This window comes from Ciona intestinalis, chromosome 11, assembly GCF_000224145.3.
Source record: "Ciona intestinalis chromosome 11, KH, whole genome shotgun sequence".
Taxonomy (NCBI): domain Eukaryota; kingdom Metazoa; phylum Chordata; class Ascidiacea; order Phlebobranchia; family Cionidae; genus Ciona; species Ciona intestinalis.
Genome location: NC_020176.2, coordinates 3,841,654 through 3,861,584, shown reverse-complemented (window position 1 = coordinate 3,861,584; position 19,931 = coordinate 3,841,654). Strand labels below are relative to the sequence as shown.

At 40.9% G+C, this 19,931-nt stretch overlaps 2 protein-coding genes across 4 annotated transcripts; both read right to left on the bottom strand.

Moving 5' to 3' along the window:
* Positions 1-632: 632 nt before the first annotated feature.
* Positions 633-8,617, bottom strand: LOC100183413 (gap junction alpha-5 protein). Of its 3 annotated transcripts, none has more exons than XM_002119819.3 (10): positions 8,537-8,617; positions 5,814-5,957; positions 4,123-4,251; positions 3,630-3,760; positions 3,104-3,199; positions 2,628-2,766; positions 2,051-2,201; positions 1,717-1,809; positions 1,438-1,616; positions 633-917 (listed from the first exon to the last, which is right to left on the bottom strand). In XM_002119819.3, exons 2-10 carry the CDS (start codon positions 5,906-5,908, stop codon positions 770-772), a joined length of 1,161 nt encoding a protein of 386 aa, XP_002119855.2. In that variant the 5' UTR covers positions 5,909-5,957; positions 8,537-8,617; the 3' UTR covers positions 633-769. The 3 variants fall into 3 exon arrangements, with proteins under 3 accessions (XP_002119855.2, XP_026692599.1, XP_026692600.1); XM_026836798.1 differs by having other exon boundaries at positions 633-914; XM_026836799.1 differs by lacking the exon at positions 5,814-5,957 and adding an exon at positions 7,578-7,683 and having other exon boundaries at positions 8,537-8,596.
* Positions 8,618-10,251: 1,634 nt separating this feature from the next.
* zf(c2h2)-84 (zinc finger (C2H2)-84) lies at positions 10,252-18,677 on the bottom strand. The gene is made up of 13 exons (XM_002121948.4): positions 17,841-18,677; positions 17,471-17,746; positions 17,216-17,399; positions 14,809-14,903; positions 14,503-14,712; positions 13,792-13,925; positions 13,556-13,717; positions 13,149-13,484; positions 12,932-13,071; positions 12,641-12,841; positions 12,372-12,568; positions 12,084-12,301; positions 10,252-11,060 (listed from the first exon to the last, which is right to left on the bottom strand). The coding sequence occupies exons 1-13, from the start codon at positions 18,486-18,488 to the stop codon at positions 10,769-10,771; spliced, it is 3,093 nt and encodes a 1,030-aa protein (XP_002121984.1). The 5' UTR covers positions 18,489-18,677; the 3' UTR covers positions 10,252-10,768.
* Positions 18,678-19,931: the final 1,254 nt, after the last annotated feature.

Below are 19,931 nucleotides of genomic sequence, written 5' to 3'. Positions count from 1 at the left end.
TGACCATGTCAACGGATTTGGGCCACAGGTATATATTTCGGTTTGGCAATTAAGGCTAGAAAGTTACTTTTACGAGTCCCTTACCGAGTTATGGGGTTTAACTTTGCAAATTGGTGTAGTCCATGTATATTTCAACTAGAAACTTAACGGGGACACACTTCTTGAACAGAAAGTGACGATTTCAAACACCAATCTCCAAAACTAGTGTAGGCTACTTTATGCTTATGGTACAGACACTTGTGTAGGATATTAGCACTAATTATGCTTAGAGATATTTGCAACCGATGGAGGACAAAAATGTCAGCTAATGACAGGCAAAATGTGTCTGCGACAAACACGATATTTCGATGCAAGGCAAAAATGTGCGTGACTTACAATATCCGTGGGACTGCGATGTATGCATATTCAAGTGTTCATATCTCTAAATACACGCTCCGTTAAATTGCGGTTAACACGAGGGGCTTCAAACTCGTAACCGAAGCGATAGAACGTGATTTCCAAGCTATTTTCTGACGTAGCACACCTACCCCGAAATCATGGTCGCAACCTCTCATTACGGAGCAAACACCGCTGCCAATTTATGTGATTTCAAGTTTGTTTTGCTCAACCACTTCTTCGAAAGAGAAACAACATTTTCTAAGGCGTGGGCGTTTTATTTGTATTTAATGATAGAAATGGCACAGGGCTTAATATAGTATATTTTGCACGAAACTCACAGGGCAGTAAGCAAATGAAACCTACATAATAAATATAAAAGCATCAGTATGCGTTAGCGACCGTAAAAACGATAGTCACTGTCCATGCTCTCGTCGCCGGACGACTCCCCCAAGGAATTGTCATAGGAGCGGGGAATAGGTCCCAAATCTGGGAACGTGTTCTGCATTCGTGCTCTTCTAAAGATCGCCCCATCTTCCCCACTGATAGAAGAAAAAAATACTTTAAATTTATGAAACAATACAAACATAAAAAATATAATAACTCGGGACAATGTAAGAATTATAGTAGTTCAAAATAACCACACCCCCAACTAAACATTTTAATCCAAGCAAATGCAATATAGGCCTAGCCATCAATGATGTTCGCGCAATAGCAAATATATAAAGTCACCCGTTCTGCGACTTCAAACGTAGGCCCAATTAAGACTCCGGGCAACAACTACCTCCCATGAAGCAAGTTTGATAAATTGTAACAGCTGCCGCAATGTATCACGTTTAATGGGGCGAGGTAATAGTTGGATTTGCATTACACCAACTTAAATTCAACAGCTATCATAACGTTGACTATGTTTGTAGTTGTATCAGGTTTGAGTTTTAGTTTTCCGCTCCATTTAAAACAACTACAGCTTCGTGATGAACATACTGCGTGTAAACCAATCACCCGTATCCTCTTGGCGTGACAGCGTAACCCCTTATGCTGTAATTTAACGTAAGTGCCCACCTCTGTATAACAACCTCCTCCATCGGTAACCTGTCATCCAAGCTCACTGCATTAGAGTTGCCAGAGCGACAGCACGACCGTCGTACCCACTTTGATATCAACTGGTAGATTTCAATCAGGTTCAAGAGCAAAGATACGATTGTCATGGCGTACATGAATCGCAGAAACAGAGTTTTCTCCTGCGAAAACCAAAACCGTTGAGAAAAAGCAGGGATTTTGTCGTTTATAATGATAAGCCCTATATATATAAATATATAGCCTATATATATAGATATGTACCATGGGTCTTGATACAAAACATTCCACGGTTCTGGGGCAAGGAAAGCCATTGCAAACATACAATTCAGGAACATCGAACTTGTACATGTCGTACTGTAAATATAATAGTGTGATTACTTAAGTTGCATAATATGGATTTGAAAAAATAATAATTCGGAACAATGTAAAAAGTTTTACCAAGTAATGATCAGAATAAACATAAACGCAAAGTTCTAACAATAACTATAGGCAAAGTATAAAAAACGAGAAATCCAAAGTTTTTAAAAAAATGAAAGAATTGGCCCATCGGGTGCAATAACTTATTCGCAATGACGACTAAAGTTACCATGGTTACCTGTAAATATAAGAAAACAGCTTCTATAGCCGTTCTAAGAAACGCTTGAACCACATAAGCGCGAACGATTCCTGGTGTTTTAACGATTTCTGTTTTGCCATCTTGCTGGTAAACTGCTTTTCGTTTAGCTTGGTGACTTTTCTTGGCTGGGCTGAGAATGAAATACAATTTAATGGTGGGGTAGTATGGGCACACGCAATAACGATGATGAAAAACTTTTAACAATTTAATTTGGCGAAAAAATAGGGGTGTTTGAAACTAAAGTAGTCGCTTATATAGTGGCCAGTGGGTTAAGATGGGACGTTTTTACACTCTCCTTTCTCGTCCCAATTAGTAGTAACAAAGGACATTCAAAAAATTATAAAACTGTATCATTTAGACTCTCATACAAGAGCGTTGGTAATACGATCAGGATACTTGAGTATATTGTGTGCTATAGGTATCCCGTCTTTTCTCACCCTACCAAATAGGCTACAGTTCTTTCGAATACAAATATAGAGTCGGTTATACCCGAGTTGTGTTCCAAGAAACTCAATAGAACGTCTCAAGCAGCATTCTTAGAATTTGCCAACTTTACCTTTTGCGTTGCGTTTCTTTTGTTTGTGGTCGGTTTACATAAATGACTTCACTACGAGATCCGTCAAACTTATTCCACTTCTGGTTGATCGTTGCCTCCTCTACTTTCTTGAGTAGTTTGCCGTTTTTACCTTTGCCCACTGGAATGTTGAATGAATGTGTGTGTTAATTCATTTATGTAGGTTACGTAGGGGAAAAGAGAGTCATGTTACTACATAGGTCCCAGTGACAAACTACTATTTAAACATGACCGATATCTATACATTCGGCCTATTTAACAATTAAGTTGTTATGCACACACTACGTTATAGTGTAGAGGTGAATGAAAAAGTCCAAATAAACATGGTTTTAAAATAAATTAAAGCATTAAGGTATTTTCACAAGAATGACGACTTATTTTTAAATTTTATTATCTCATGCATTGCCCCCAATTAATAAGTGCACGGTGTTAAGGTAAAGTTAAGACTTAATTCTTACCTCTGCTTCCGTTGTGCATTATTTCGTCATAACCGGGAAGTCCAGCTTTAGAAGAAGAAGTACTTGACGACGCTGTTTCGATCTTCTTTGGTTTTTCTGAACATAAGGGAAATTTAAAACTATACAAAATATTTTGTCACTTTGAAACAGCTGAAACAGCTGAAACAGAAACAGCTGAAACAGCCAGTGGAAGCAAAACTAAATAAGGAACCGAAAATCTATTTTCTTGTGTCAAAATTTTACGCACCAGATTTACCTTTTGCCTGGTTTAACTAAACACGTTTAATTATAGAACAAGTGGTGAACGAACTAGAACACCCGTGTTATAATAACTATGGTTACCACGCCAACCGAGAATAAAAACACTACATTCATTTATTTATTCAATGTGGTTGAAATTTTGTTGGAAAACAGACCTGACTGGGAGTTTTCAGTGATATGCTGCTGACATCAGTCGACACCATGCTATGTCCATGCTTTTATTTTGTAAGAAATTGCCAAGTGCTGTATATACGAAGTTTAATACCTGATTCGTCGTCAGCTCCATCTGAACTACTTTTCGCATGGCTTGGTGGAATTGTTGTCATCCTATGCATTGCATAGATTATAAACATAATACTTGGAGTGCCAACGAAGAGAATCTGCACAGCCCAGAACCTGGAAGTTAAACGGAATTTAAAATTATTTACCAGGATTGTAATATAACTGGAACAGAAATGTTTTCGGTTTGGCAATTATTTTGAGAGTCACAAACTTTCTCATTGTTGTGCTATTGTCTTATAAGCGACTTTTTTAGACAAGACACTTAACGATAATTGCTTCAACCCGGTGGTCACTAATGGGTTGTCCAAATTAACATTTCCAGCAAATAAAATTACCAACAAAAAATCTATACTTGTCGATTCAACATGGGCCACGACGCTTTTTTGAGCGGCAAGTATATGGCATATAAGGGCATCCCATGCTGTAGCGTTGGTTTTCCGCTCTGTAGGGTTAAAAATGTTAATTACATAATTTACCTGATCTGGGAGATGGGAGCAAAATGGTTATAGCAAACGTTTTCACAACCCGGTTGTAACGTGTTGCATTTAAATGACGATTGTTCATCGCCGTACACAGTGTCCCCAATGCTTGCTACCATGATTAACCTAAGATTTAAACGACAAAACGTTAAACAGCATTGATTTAAATTGGAGAGGTAGTAAGTTTAAAAACTGAATTGTGTTTTTTTCTGTTTTACTGTTCCCGGTAATTAATCATTCGTAATAAATAATTAAGCAACTGTTGAATAAAAGTGCCGAGAGTTCAATTTATTGCGTAGTAATCGTTTAAAGACAAACTATAGTATGCTAATGTACTGGGACGCTTGGTTAGTTGAATACACTTTTAATGCGTATAGCCAGTTCATTGCCCAGCTGCAACATATAGGTATAATAGGGCTGGGAAAGATGGGATAGCACAACTATCCAAATATCCTGATCGTGTTTTAAACAATTAACAACGGTCAATGGGAGTCTTTAGGATACAAATATATAACTCTTTAAATGTTTTTTTGTTTACTTCCAAATGGGACAAGAAAATAGAACGAAAAAGTGTCCATCTTCCCCCACCCTACCATATCTATACACCAGAGACAAATTATGTATTTCTACACTTTATGCTCATGACAATGCCACTTAGTTGAGATGAATTTAAACACTAAACCATATATACGTATATGTTCGAAATCTTCATTTACGAAATGTAATAAACTTGTTTTTCGTTTAATTTTCATGGATTTCTACCAAGAAAAAACAAAACGGAATTTTACCAATGTATTCGGTTTTTAACGTAGCGTTTAAAAAAGTTATTAAAAAGGGTAATTGTTGTTTTATAGTGTTATTTTCATCCCGTTTAAAGTTTCCGTGTTTGCGCAGCAACACATATCAACCCATAGTGACGTAAACCAGTGCCATTTTATAACATTTTGACGCACATGAAAAAAATAACTTCGGTAATCATTTTTACAGCTTTCAATTATGAGCTGCACAAGGCACCAACCATGATAAAATATGTTCAGTTTATGAGCTGTCTATGACGTCATAGGCACGCTGTGACTAGACAGACGAAAATTTGGTGAGAAATTCACGCGCACTTCAAATGACGTCATTTTCCGAACTTTTTAAACAGAATTGACGCAGCCGAGTCGAAACCAATGTTTACACTGGACAGCGAGTATGGGGTTAACGAATAAGCCTTGCCTAGTGTGTGATATTGCTGGCTGGCGTATTCGGTATATAATACAGTATAAAGGGTGGGGAAGACGGGACACCTTTAGCCCATAACACCCAAACATCCTGGTCGTATTTTAAACAAAAGACAACGGTTTATGGGAGTTGTGGGAATACGGTTTGATAATTCTTTGATTGTTCTTTGCTTTCTACCAAATGTTACGAGAAAAAAAACGAAAATGTGTCCCATCTTCCCCTATCCTCATGGTTCAACTTTACAAAAACATTATGTCAAAAACTCTCAGTCAGCAAAGAACAATTTTTTATAATAGACAAGAGTAAAATAGTTTGTTTTTTACTTTCTTTTATTAAAGAGCATTAATTGTTAATTGTTAAAAACACTATTAAAAATATATATAGGGCAAAACCCTATATTCATCTTAAACCACAATATACTGTGTATCAACACGATGGAAGAAATAAAATAAAATTTAACTCACCGAAACATAAAAAGAAAAGTAATCCAAACTTTTCCAATAAACGGTGAATAATTGGCGACACCTTCTAGGAGCTTCTCGAATATATGCCAGGCCATTGTCGTGTGATATCTTATTTATATTCGACTTAATATGTTGTGACTTACGCTGTTATGTGAAAGTAAACTATAATAGTAAAAAAATTCTAAAAGTCAACCTATACTGAAGTGCGAACTAAACGCTCTGTTGCGTCTATATGTAACCTATACGCAAAACAAAAATGACAAAACAAAAATATATGTGAACCTCAAAAATTAAAGTTCACATGAAAAGATTACACTGAAATACAAAGTGATCATCGCCGTATTAAATTCGCGCCTCAACCTGACCAGCGCACTAGAAATGATGGATCGAACAACATCAGCAAATCTTTTTCTGTGATTTTTATCCGGTTTACCCGACGTATAATGTTCGTTTCTCCACACCCAGTGATTTTAACCCATGGGGTGCGTCACGTGCCCACTGTACCGTAACCGGACGTTAAATTTTAAAAATATCCCTTATGTTCGTAGAGGCGTAAACGCAAATCTTTTGTTGTTAACTTTTCTGCCCTTGAAATGATTTTAAGGTTTGGTCTGGTGAGGAATGCTTGATCCTTCTCTGTTCTATAGTTTAAAAATACAAGGTCTTGTATTTTATAAGACGCGTCCGTTTAATAAATATGATACAGCTTGCTATTCTATAAAGCACAAACTTTGCGACATTACATAGAGTCTGCGGTTAAATGCACACCAACAAGAAACCTCATGACACCTTAGCCGATTCTTTATCAACAATTAAGAGATTATAGCGTGATTTTACCCCCAGGGCATCGTTGCTAAAATATACCATAATTTTTTATCGGAAATACCCAATAATAAGTCATAACCTGCTTCTCTGTCTTTAAAACGTTTATGGCTAATGAGAAACAGACTTAGCACATTCGAAGCTCTGTTTATCATCGTTTCAATACATTTCGTCACCGACGTATTGGTCTCACTTGGCTAAACTCAGAAACTCGGTCCCGACCAAGTACGAAACAATTACTGCCAGTTTTCGACGCTGAGCGGACGCCAAGTGAGCGTGAAGTTTCTGCTGTTGAAAACTAAACCTAAACAACTGCGAGCATTAAGTAACATTTCAGTTTCCCACAAGTATGTACACCTCCATAAAGAGTTCTCAGGTTGGAAAACAGACTTTTTAATTTTCTTTTCAAACTCCTTTAACTGCGAAAAGATTTCGTTATGATAACAAACCATCGACCACTTTCACAGATGGCTTTTGGGCCACGCTGACTTATAACAACACGGCAGTAAAACCGTCCAAATAACTTTCGCCAATTTTAAGTTAAACCATAGAGCGTAGGATTGGTAACGCGGCAACGTTATGACCAAGCGACAAGCTGTACTTATAACAAATGCATGTTACAAGTTTATTATATGTATTCATTAACCATTTTATTTTACACTTCTTTGTAATGTGGTTGCAAATATTATTTACAATTTTTAGATGTTTTGTAACACAATTTTGGTTACGGGTTAAATAGCGTGGGGTAAAAAGTGTTTTCATTTTTGTCTCGTCCCATTTGGTACAGTAAATAAAGAACACTTCACGAAATAGCGTTCTTAATATTTAAAACCTATATCAGGAAATGTTGGGTTTGCCTGCAACGGTATCCCATCTTACCCCTCTTAGTACTATATCTGGTAAACGCGTCACTAATAGCAACGATTGGAGACACAGTTATACCTTTGCGCAACCATCGGGAAACCTCATTTCCCGATTCAATTAGTTTTAAGTTATAAAACACGGACTGGGTGTCTACCAGAAACTTGTACAACGGGAATTGAATAGTCTGTAGAAAGCAATGTTTATATTTCCTAAAAACTTTAACGTGTCTAACATAATATACTGTTTGCTAAAGAATCGGGTATATTAGGGCTGTATTTATTTGTATTAAGAAAGTATAAAGTATGTTATAGTAGGATGGGGGAAGATGAGACACTTTTTCGCTTTATTTTCTCGTCCCATTTTGTAGTACACAATGAACAATCAAAAAATTATAAAACCCTATCCTCGCGCTTCGACCGTTGTTAATTGTTTAAAACAAGATCAGAATATTTAGATATTATGTCCTAAAGGTGTCCCGTCTTCCCCCACTCTAATATATTTAAACATGGAACTAATTAGAAAATAATTCAAAACAACCTTCATTCTGCCAGACAATTTTAATCTAATTTTTAAAAGATAATAAAACGTATTTTATAGACACATTTTAACTTCTATTCATCCGCGCATATAAAGGAGTGAAAAGTTTACAAAACGAAGTTCCCACGATTTTTAAAGTCCAATAAAAATCGCGTCGTAATATTTCATTAATTTTGCGATTACCAGACCCACGAAAGAAATAATCGCAAAACAACCTAATCTTACTTTATTTATATACTCCCTGCCGAAACAATTAAACATTCCCCAGTCTTAAAATATTGTTGGATAATGAAATGAAAACCAACAAAATTTCTACACTTTGGTTAAAATACATAAATGTTGAATCACGATTAGAAAATATGGATGCCATGTGTATCCATCTTACCCCTTCCTAATATATGTCATTTCTCTATATATGTTGCAACGGTCATGGCCCATACTCAATACATAGGCCATGCAACAGTTTTATAAAGGAAATACGAATTAAAATTAAAACTTACCAATTGTAGCAGCAAATGATAAAACCACTGAATGCGATTTCCGTTGATATATAAACACTGTATGTTCTTAAGGCTAACAAACAATACATAAAGAACCCTACTTCCAACACTGCGAGGTCAGCTCTAAATAAGTGGTTTGCACAAATGCATTGGTGCAAGTTGTGAGTGGCGAAGGCGCTGTATTCATTAATCAGCGCGGAGGATCATCACTAATCAAACTCCCCGGGAGCAGGAAGGAGAAATGACGTCATAGAAGGCCGTATCATGTGATAGAGCATGTAGGGAAGATGGGACGCTTTTCGTTATATTTTCTCGTCCCATTTGGTAGTAAACAAAGAACGTTCAAAAAATTATAAAACCTTATCCTCACGACTCCCATATAGTCCGCTGTTTATTGTTTAAAACACGATCAGAATATTTAGATATTATGTGTTAAACGTGTTTCATCTTCCCCCACCCTACTATAAGAAAAAGAAAACTGTTGCATCTCAATATATTGCGATTAATAATCATTTGGTTTACATATATAGTGAGTAAGAAGCTGTTGGGCTATCACGCAGTAGTTGTTTTGATTGAGAACGCGTTGCTGTTGGTGAAATATTTCACACACTCAATCACGACTCGTGGGTGGTGTCTAGTGGTTATGATTGTTGGTACGTTTAACCGTATGGGGGCGGTATTGCACAAAGTAAAAAACTTGCAAGCGGGGAACTAGTTTATTATATATTAACAGACTCATCGGTTCTTAAAAATCGACAATAAAGTTGTCGTCGGCTGTTTTGATCTAGGCGGAGTTTGAACCCAATACCCTATACTCACATCGCTGTACTTGTACCACTACACCAACTTGTCGCAATTTGCAGTCTCATCAAAGAACTCAATGGTGTTCGCAAATGACCACAAAAGGACCGTGGCAGAGGTACAAACTTGGCCATCTCGGTACTAAAAGCGCCAATGCAACGCACGGATGAAACACACATATCCGAAATATGCGAGCTGCTGCTCGCCTGCCCAAATCAAAATAAAATTACGGTCGTTTACCTGCAACAAAATTACTTCGTTCGCTACATCTCGCCACCGCCAAACCCACGCAACATTTTGCTTCATCCACATCAAGAGTTATTAGTTGTGCGCAGAATGACCTCTGGCAAGTTTAACAACAAATGAAACTTCAAGGCATCTATATATGTGGATGTATACCAAATACCAATTAAACAGCTCCATCAAAGAAACGTAATAGGCACACAGTTTTTCTCCCGTACATTTTGATAAATGCAGCAAACGAGGTACGAAGGCGAGGAGCAAGGAGTGCCCGAATCAACGATAATGGCCGTTGACCCACTATCGCAATAAAGTTGCGCCTGAAGCATCATCGTGGGAACCCACGTTCGTTGACTTTCTGCCCGAAATTAACCAAAGGTATGTCAGGAGCCAAAACACTTCGAAGTTCCATCTGCAATCCACCACATTTTAACCGCGGATAAGCCTGGTTTCCTCTTGGCCTCCCTATCGAGGCGGAATTTGTTTACAAAATTTCATTTATGGGTGAGACTCCTCAAGAGCAAAGTGACACGGCGAAGGGTTGATATTTTAGAAGTTATAAATAGTCTGTAACCTTGCCCGGCAAGTCTATTCTAATTTGTTATTTTTGCTGATGGGCTTCTCCTGGGGTCTCTACACTCGCTATTTACCTCTTCTCATGAAATTGGCTGGGAACTAAAATTCCTGGAATATCTTCAATGACAGTGAACGACGATTTGGTATTTTAAGTTTATATTTCTAAAGAAAATATATTTTCATAAATAATTTAAAAATCAAAAAGAAGAAAAGATGGCGCCCACAAAATTCGACCGAGAAAGACGAATTGGAAACTAAATATTTACAAATAAGATATTTTGGCTTAAAATTAACTTGATTGGTTTCATCAAGTTGAAATTATTGAAGAAACGGACACCTCGGGATATCAACATAGTACGGAAAATGGGCACGCAAGTTGGCTTTGATTTAGGGACAACGAACTTAAAAAAAAACAACAAGAGGGTTTGTGTATGTGTTTACAAAGCGAAGGAAAATCTACGCAAAAGATCAAAAAAGTACAAAAAGAAACATCACAGTGACATTTGGTTGAATCCATTACTCCTAAGTGCCTTATCCATGTCTCCTTATGCGTGACCGGCTTCGCACCTTTGGCGGGGAAATTGCCCCTTTGGGACAACAGTCGTAATATCTTTCTCACGTACAGTTCCTAAGCCTACAGCCGTGAGCCTCGGACGGCCGCGTTCCAGCTTCGCAGCGGGATTCAGAGAGTACGTGGCCGCTTCTGGTTTGGCAACGGACCAACCTCATTTTTGTACCAAGGCCGCAAGACCTTGAACACGGACCCCATGATCCTGAGTTCCAAATTGGTCGCTCGGTTGGACTGGGTCTTGAGCGGCCAGAGTGATTTCTTCGGCCATTAGTGGAGACGGTGGGACAAGCATTGATAAAGCAGGGAAGGCGGTCGAAGGGTTTACTACCGGTACACCTGGGAAAATATGTAAAATTAGAAATTCCGAATTTATTTTCAGCTAATGACAGGGTATGCTGCGAAATTTCAAGCACGATATTCGGCAAAGCGGGTTGCATAATGGGCGGTTCACGAGGCATTGTCTAAGCGCGCTGATCTGCGATTTTAGAATAATCGCTGTATTAGAATCGATTTGCGCTACAAATCTGTTAATTGTTCGTTCGAATGGAAATTTATCACGAAATAATTGAGCGGTGGTGCTCAAAAGATCTTTTGTGTCTCGTGTAATCTGCGTATTAACGTCCACTTCAAATGCTCGAAAATAAGATGGCGTTTCTCCTGCCAAGAGTTCGTCTTATCCTCACTGGTGCTTCGAACGCAATTATACGATATCTGTATCAGCGGGCGAGCCCGGAATGCGTTGCTGCACGATCAGAGAGAATGATCTTGTAAATAACTTTCCTAACACGGATGTTTTGCGCCAAAGTGTTTTCGACCTTATTTCTCATAACGTGTCCGAATCGAAGTATCGCGTCAAGTTTCGTTTACTTTGGGTAGGGTTCGATGTCGGACATGAAACGTAACACCATGGGACCAATATAAAGCGACATAACTGTTCTATGAGGTGGCGTAATTGCGTATGTCGTTTATGACTAAACAATAGCAATCGTGCGACACAGCGGCTTTCGTTTCGGAAGTTGGGCGACTGTTGGTCAGCAGGGGATGTATCGTTTGTTCGTCGCCTGGACGAATATTCGTAACAAACAAAGCAACATGTATCAACTGGGATGTACGTTCAGAAATCTAAGCCTCGCCATGCGTGTGTGTTGTTTTAAAAACAACCGGTGTCAAGTAATCTACATACACTCCTTGTATGCGGCAATCGTGTACAGTCGGCCTCACTTTTTGGTGGTGATTATAGTGTTTAATCAACCGAAGCGTTTCAGTTATATTTAAACGTCACATTCTAAGCGTTTAATCCGCAAGCTATATACATATATATGGTAAGCCTATGTAATGTAAAAGTATAACATCTCTTACCCTCTTGCACGTCGTTTCCCTTGCTTGCACGTGACACTTCTTTTCTGCCACCCAGAGCCACACTTTCGCTTTCCGTAAGCCTTACATTTCCTCCATCTCCCTGTCACCCAACGTGGTGGGCCATGATTCGAACCAGGTGTTGCGGAAGGCGACTTTATCCGGCGACCAATGCCTCGGTTAACCAAAGACCCGTCCGACACTGCGGATCTTGAGGAAGGCTACGAAAGCAAAACAAACTTTAACATCTCGTTGTCTGCCGAGGCGAATTTAAGTTAAAAATAGACTCACCACTTTGGCTTTGCTTTTCCGCGAAGCACGACGCTTAGGAGCGCTCACATAATAACTGTATTTAACTCTAGGAGGCAAAAGTTTTGATCCAGCTACGCCAACGCTCAGTAGTTGAACCGTAATTGGCTCTTTTAGTGGCATGGTAGCATGTATCCGTTCATTCGGAACATCAACACCGCTGTATTGAAGTACGGTGCCTAAAAATAGATCATGATAGTTACGGAAACTGGCACCAACCCACGACATTGTATGGATTAAAGGCAACTTACCGTTCACTTCTATGTCCCTCTTTATCGTTGAGAGTATGAGCGCCCCGTTGAGAATGTATTGGCCGTTCGGTTTCTTCAAAGCAAGATAGTTTCCGTCGTAAACTTTATTGTGGAAGCCGCGTTGCTCAATTTTGATCGAGGCCGCGCCGACGGGAAGGGTTATTACGTTGTTATAGCCGGCGACTCGCTTGTTGTATTTGCCTGTTGAACAGGAAAGGGTAGTAAAGTTGTACTAGCGTGCCAATTCAAGGCCAATAGCGTGTTAACAACAAGGGGGTCCAATATACCTACCTCGAATACGTTTGCAATCGGAATTCTTGCCGCCACACACGCCGCATTTGCTAAAATTTGCTTTGGATCCAAGAATTCCGTCACATCCTGCTGGCATGCATTGCCCATGAACGCAAACATTGGTTGTATCGGGTCCACATCTGCAGAAAATATGAAATTATGATGAATTGCATTCACATCAGCGGCAATCGTTGTAAATAAATGAGGCGAATCTTACCTCGTGCCGTCGACCACTCTGTCGGCAAGAGTTATGTAAGCTCCCGTTTGCACTGATTGACAGGTAAGTTTGCAACGATCTCGCGTGTGAATGTCGGTATATTTCGGCATCCAAGTCGAAGCGGTTTGAACACCAAGCAGTGGGAACCTTTGGCCATCGTATGTAGCGCATTGCTCACTTCTGTAGTCACGCACGGGCCTTCCAGCGACTGGCTGGCATGGGTTTGTATTGCAGCTGCTGAACTTTAACCTCGAACCGATGCAATATTTGCCTCCGTGTCGTGGCTCCGGATTGTTGCATTGACGGCTTGACATTTGCACTCCGCCGCCACATGACCTGAGTAGCGATACATGAGATGAGTTTAAGCCGGAAATTAGGCGTGTAATTTGTATTTTCTATCCACCTACCTCGAGCAGGCACCGAAGTGTCCCCATCTGCCCCAATGTCCGTCTACCGGGCGCACGGCGGCGACTTTGGCCACGCATCGTCCTTGCATGCAATGCATACCAGCCGCACAGTCAGAGCCATCAGCTCTAGGGAAACTCCTGGTATGACATCGGTTGGCTCGCCTGTATAAAAGCAACTTCGCTTAACATTCCGTTCTTGGGACAATTTACGCACGAAGGAGAAAGTTAAAACTTACGATCCAGTGGGAAACTGACACCAGAGACGCCCGCACTCTCGCATGTAAGGGCACTCGACCGCACCCTCTCCAAAAGCCATTTTGCACTGCGCGTTCACGTCATACATGGCCCCTGGGTATTGGCTTGGATAAACCTGGCAATAACACCCAGTTAATAAACAAGTTTACAACACGTTTAAGTAAACTGTCAAAGCAATCAGTTTTGCAGCCTTTGCTTCAAGTATCGTTTATTAGTTACACATTAACCTGGTTTCAGTTTGCTCGCCGAAACACTTAATGACCCAGCTATAATGAACAAAGCCCAATTGTGCGCAATAAATTGAGCAGCATCACTCTAGTGCGATAACCGACCTGGTTCTCAAGCGTCACGCAAATTCATAATCGGGTTTTCGAACCTTATCAATGACGAATGTGGTTTTTATTTTGTATGCCCATTAAGCAGTATTAGAGAACCTAAGATTATTTCTTGTTAGGCGGAAGTTTAAGCGGTTTCGGTAGCGCCGGTTGATGCTGATAAGCGCATGCCGGTTGCTACCAATGCGAGATTAAGCTTGTTAATTCGGTATAAGAGCGTTGCTTGTGTACATGTGTTGTGACGACAGCGGTCAGGACGGCTCTTTATTGTAGCAAAGAAAAATAAACAAAGCAAAACCGAAACCCGCGACTTCGTAACGTCATCATGTTTTTGAAAACTTTTACGCCGTAACTTACCCGTGGTTCCTGGGGTCGATCCAATAGACATGCACCACCGCCGTCTTCCAGAAAGTCGGTGAGCGCTTGCTTCGAACATAAACTCCACGGTTGCTCGCTGTCGACGCGGTCCATGGTTGGACTCATAACGTGGGACGTTGAATCAATGTTGGCAAAGTTGGCTCGGCAAAGTCGGTTGTCGTCATGCATCATATTAAGCACGTGTCCGACCTTGAAACAAAAGCCGCTCGTTATTCTCTGTTGTATACAATACCACACGCTGTGTGTGCATGCGGTCTCGTTTATGATCTCGGTTATTTATTTTACCTCATGTGCAATAGTGTAAGAAGCTGAAAGACCGTCGTCTTCTATAACAGCGCAGCTATGTCGTCTCGAACACATTGTTCCGACTTCGGCTAAACCTGAAACGTTAAAGTTGCAAGTTGAGGGACATTATCTTCAACTGTATACGACACAATGCTCCAATTGAGCGTCAAGTGACACAACAAACCCTGCTGTTATTCGATGAATCACCGCGCATGCCTAGGAGCAACCCCTCAAAATGTCAGAGCGCCTCAGTCGCTCCTAGATCAAAGACACCGTACAATTACGTTTAGGAAACGCGGAATTGCGGAGCGTGACCAGCTCACGACGAAAGAGAGAAGCCTTATTCTCGCTCCCCGTAAATCGCAGCCACACCGTACTTCCGCACATCCGCTCTAAGCGAGCTCGGTCGTTGTAAGATTGGTCCAGGTGACTACTTTTGGAAACGATGACGTAATGGTTATATATACAACGTATGTGGTCATTGTTGAGCTGCATTTAACCGCACGACGATCGTAAGTTCAGCTGTAACTTAATCGCACTAGTTACAGGTGATGTCGGTGTAATTTCGCGTCGGCTCATGGCAGAACATATTATTATACGAACTATCCATTTCCGATTATGACGTATTTCAAAGCGACTTTTTTGGTCACGGCCTACGATTCATAAAGCGAAGGTAATGAATATATCACGGTTGTATTGGCACGTTGGGGACGTACGTAAGCGCCCAAAATACAAAAAAAAGCCATTGTTGGGCGGTGCTTTGACGCTTTAAGAATGTGCAAAGACAACAGGACGGATCGTACAAGCAGCTTACGAGTCACGAACGGTTTATGTTTTGCGAAATACATTGACGCTGGGTCGGCGCCTCGGTGCTTATCAAAATAATTCGTACCTCGTAGATCAATCAGATTGGCTTTGTACGTTTAAGTTTAATTAGCATGAATGAATGGACCATGGGGGCTGAGGGTGCTTTTGAACCTAAGCTGCGATTCTATGCTTACGTAAACTTCGGAATAGAATGGCTGCTAAAACAACAAGTCGCTTGGATATGCGACTCAGACGTCCCTGCCGGCTATGAATAGGTTTGCTTTGCCGAGGTACTCAACTGTACGAGTGCCAACTTCAATAGATCCCACTATCGTTAGGAAACGTGTACTTAGACTGAAGCCTCCAGCCTTGGTGCTTAGCGGAGCAACAGGCGGCTGAAGGAAACACTCATAGCTTTGTCACTGATTAGAAAGGACTCGAAACGACACATTTACGTAAGAGGTGACCTCACAAGCTGATTTGTAATGTTTATCTAGCTATTTTCGGTGATAATTGGCCTGCAGGGAGAAGCTTTGATCTTAGGTGGTGACGAATAAGTCAAATCAGTTTAAGTAAGAAACCACACTGTGCCTGGGGTGGTAGGTTAAGTAATAAACGTGAATTGTAATAAACATCCTGTTAATCTAACAATTAAACCGATGGTTGAAGCTACAATTTATTTGGAGGCCCGAAATTAGCAGCGGGTTAAATGGTAAGCGAGGCAGAAGCGTCGCTTTTTGGAGATATCGCCTTATAAGTATCCCACGCGCCTTTTGCCCTGCGGCAGACGCCCATACAATGCGGGCATTGTTCGTTTTTTTCGATAGTCTCGCCCGCAACAAAACTAAGCTCGGCTGTATCTCAATTCACGATCAAACAAAAGTGACATTATGCGCAATAAAATGCCAAAAGATTTAAATCACGTTTACTATAAATTTACCCCAATCGCTAACCGAACGCCAGTGAACAGATTTCAATCAAAACCTCTTCCCAAATGAAACCACTTCGCGACATAAGACACGTAAATGCATTCATACGTGGGCAAGATACGAGCAACTTAAGCCTGACGGGTTGCGCACGATACAGTCACGCTCTACCAACATCAGCCAGCGATCCGCTTGGTTTGCTAGAAGCAGTATAATCGGGGCATAGGTAAGATCGCGATTGCTGTACACGATAAAGCTAGCGAAAACAAACAGTCGGATAATGGCTGCTGTCTTGCAACGAGACGCGAGTGACCTTTGCCAAAAAAGGTCCTCTTTTCTCTGCTGGCTTGCCGAGTTTGCAAAATTTCGAGGCATACGCGGAAATCGCCTCAAAGCGCGATTTACGTAATTTAACTTCTTTCATTTCCCGATCATTATAAAATTGTCACCGCCTTTGAGTGATTGCAGAACCAGATCTGTTTAACTGTTTAGTAAATGGCGGACATTAAGGCAATCTTTTTGGCCGGCACACCTCCAGCACTCCTTTAAATTACTTGTCCCGTACATTTTGAGGCCGCCGCATAATTTAAGTCGATAGATGACTGCCGGTTCAAATACCAAGCTATGACAGATGCACGCCCCACACAACTTAACGCAAAGATCAAAGAACTCACCCAGAGTTGCGCACGTGTCCCCGCACAGGTTTGTCCTGGTGAGTAGTATTGCTAAATCATAATGCTGGGGATCTGAATCATCTGGTGTGTTGTGTCGTTTTTGCCAGGAGCAAAACTCCCGCAGTGTGTGTTGGGCATGTTGTGTGATTCTAGGGCCGTCTGAATCCTCATGGAGAACCATTATCTATAAATAAACATCAGTTAAACCAGTGAATCATCCACGCTTTTAAAATCAGTCAAACTTGTGACCCTTACCTTAACCACGCTGATCGAAATAGCGCTTCCAAGACTGGGGTGTGAGAACACACGGTTGGCAACCATCATTAGAGTAAGAATATAATGTTCCAAGTCGTCCCCATGTTCTTCCACCATGCTCGCATCAGCAACCACCAACGTTTCGATGTAATGTTGTTGTGAATCGAACGCGCGCTTCGACCGCGATTTCGCCCGAACGCCTTCAGCCACCACAGGTTCTTTGAAGTTTTCCGAAGTCGAAATTGAGCGACGAACACGGTTCGTAATTTTGGATACCTGCGAAAGATAAGCGTCGTTGTTATTTCGTGTTGTTTTAAAAATCACACAAAACTGCATTTAAATGCGCGTTCAATAAGAGCAATTGGCTTACCATATTTTCAAGCTCTTCCAGTGGGGAGTTAAGAAATGTCTTCTCGTAAGTTGACTCGTGTTTTGTATCGCGGACTCCGCAGTGAGGTGTCTCTTCAATCTCCGGCCTCCAACGTCCTACACTCCTTTTGTGCACCGAATGGTAAGCCTTGTTCGGCAGGTGGGCGTTCTTGGTTGGTTTGATCATGTAGTGAGCGCTGTCTGTGTAGATGGACCCGGTAAGGGAGTCGCAGATGCTTAAAGCTACTTGAGACTCTGGCTCGCCCAGGACGGTTCCTTTATAAAAGCAATGTCGTAGAAGAGGCTGCTTGAATGTATTCATATCGTTGACAGTTTCGTTGCTGTAGCTGTAACTCGTTGTAAAAGAAGGGGCGACCAACGAGTTATCTTTCTCCAGTCTTACAAGTAGATCTTTACCGAAGGCTGGGATCTTGTAAACAGGTCTCGTGAACTCGTCCTCGTGAACGGTGTGTTTTGATGTTGTTTCATGCGTCACGGTGTGACGGCTTTTAAAATGTTTTGACCCTGCAACTCTGCTCAAATCCTCTTCCATCCTTACCGGGATGACGAAATCAACATCCTTTCCAACATCCCCTGCTCCCACTGTACTCAGAAATACGAAAAGGAAAACTATTTTTAACATTGACATAGTGTCTGTTCTTTGCGTTTGGCACGAAATGCCGCTTTAGAAATCGTTGTGTAGCCTGTTGTCTTTGGAAGCTTTCATAAATAATTTATTTAAATGCGATCAGGTGTTCAGTAAAGTTCCAAACTTAATAACCATCAACAGTAACACTATCGCTATAAATCTGAAAATAGAATTGAAATATAAGAAGTTTGTTGCTCCTATAAAGTGATGACTAAACCCGATCCCTTATCAACGACACACCTTGTCAATTGTTTTGGCAAAGTTATGGAGTATAAGGTGACAGTTGTAAATTGAAAAGACGGTTTCCCTTCGCCAACAACCCGATTAAGATTAACTTGATCAAATGGACAAAACATCAAAAACTAAAACGTCGCTCCGATAGTAAAGACATAATTACTCGCTTTATTCGCCAGCGAGCTCTTTTCACAACGAAGTTTCGTGAAGGATCAATTTCAAAGACGCCGCGGCGTTCGAAAGTTGCTTACTCGGTCGCCCGATTAACGGAGAACAAAGACAATATTGTGGTAAACGCCATTAGCCGATCTGTTTTACCTTTAGTTCAGTCGACTCAGATTCAAGCTCGGCCAAGCAGAACGCTCGATGCCCCAGCGCTTATGTAACTTGCTGCGGTTGTAATGAAAGTAATGTCAGCCTAGATGGGGGGGGGGATATAATCAAAACAACAACTTACTGCTCGGTTCGGCTTGCCCATTTCCCTTTCCTTGACTTAACTTAGATTTAACGGCGAAACTTAAGCGACAGCGTACACGATAAACATCCGTTGATGAGGGTAGGATACCGACACCACTCAGCGCAACAAAACAATATCGAACCTTACAAAGCGTATACGCGATAGTTGTCAAAACCCCTTTGTAGTCAGGCGTAAGCGAAAACGGCGAAAACAATGGGAAAAGTTAATTAAACGCGGCACCTGTGTACTTGGCCAGCGAAACGATTTCCAGCATGAAAGTCGACCCCCCGACACCTTTGTACCACAGTAACACAATCATCATCATACACGAAGCAGCCTCTGTTCAAATTCTTACTAAATTAATCGCGAGTTTCCGTCTCGCGTTTTTCATAACGAGCCGTGAAAGTGGAAACCAGGTCGATTTTTGACAATTAGTCATTGTTAGCAAATAATTAAGGCCGAATGCGTCGCAATAAACGTTAATTACGCTGAACGCAAATAAACTAATAAACTCGTTTTTATTTTTAACCTTTCCATACGACGTGACGGTTAATTTATTTTCCTTCGCACGAAACGTTACGACTCCACCGCAATGACGTAACCGGTTAATGTGTCAAGCGGTTTTGTTTGTGATCACTCGGAAGCGACGATCCGTGCCCAAAATCCGGTCGCTGACAAATAATAGGAGACGCCATGTTTCGTACACATTCAAGGCAACAAACGCCATCTTACTTGCCCTTGGCGATCAAGGC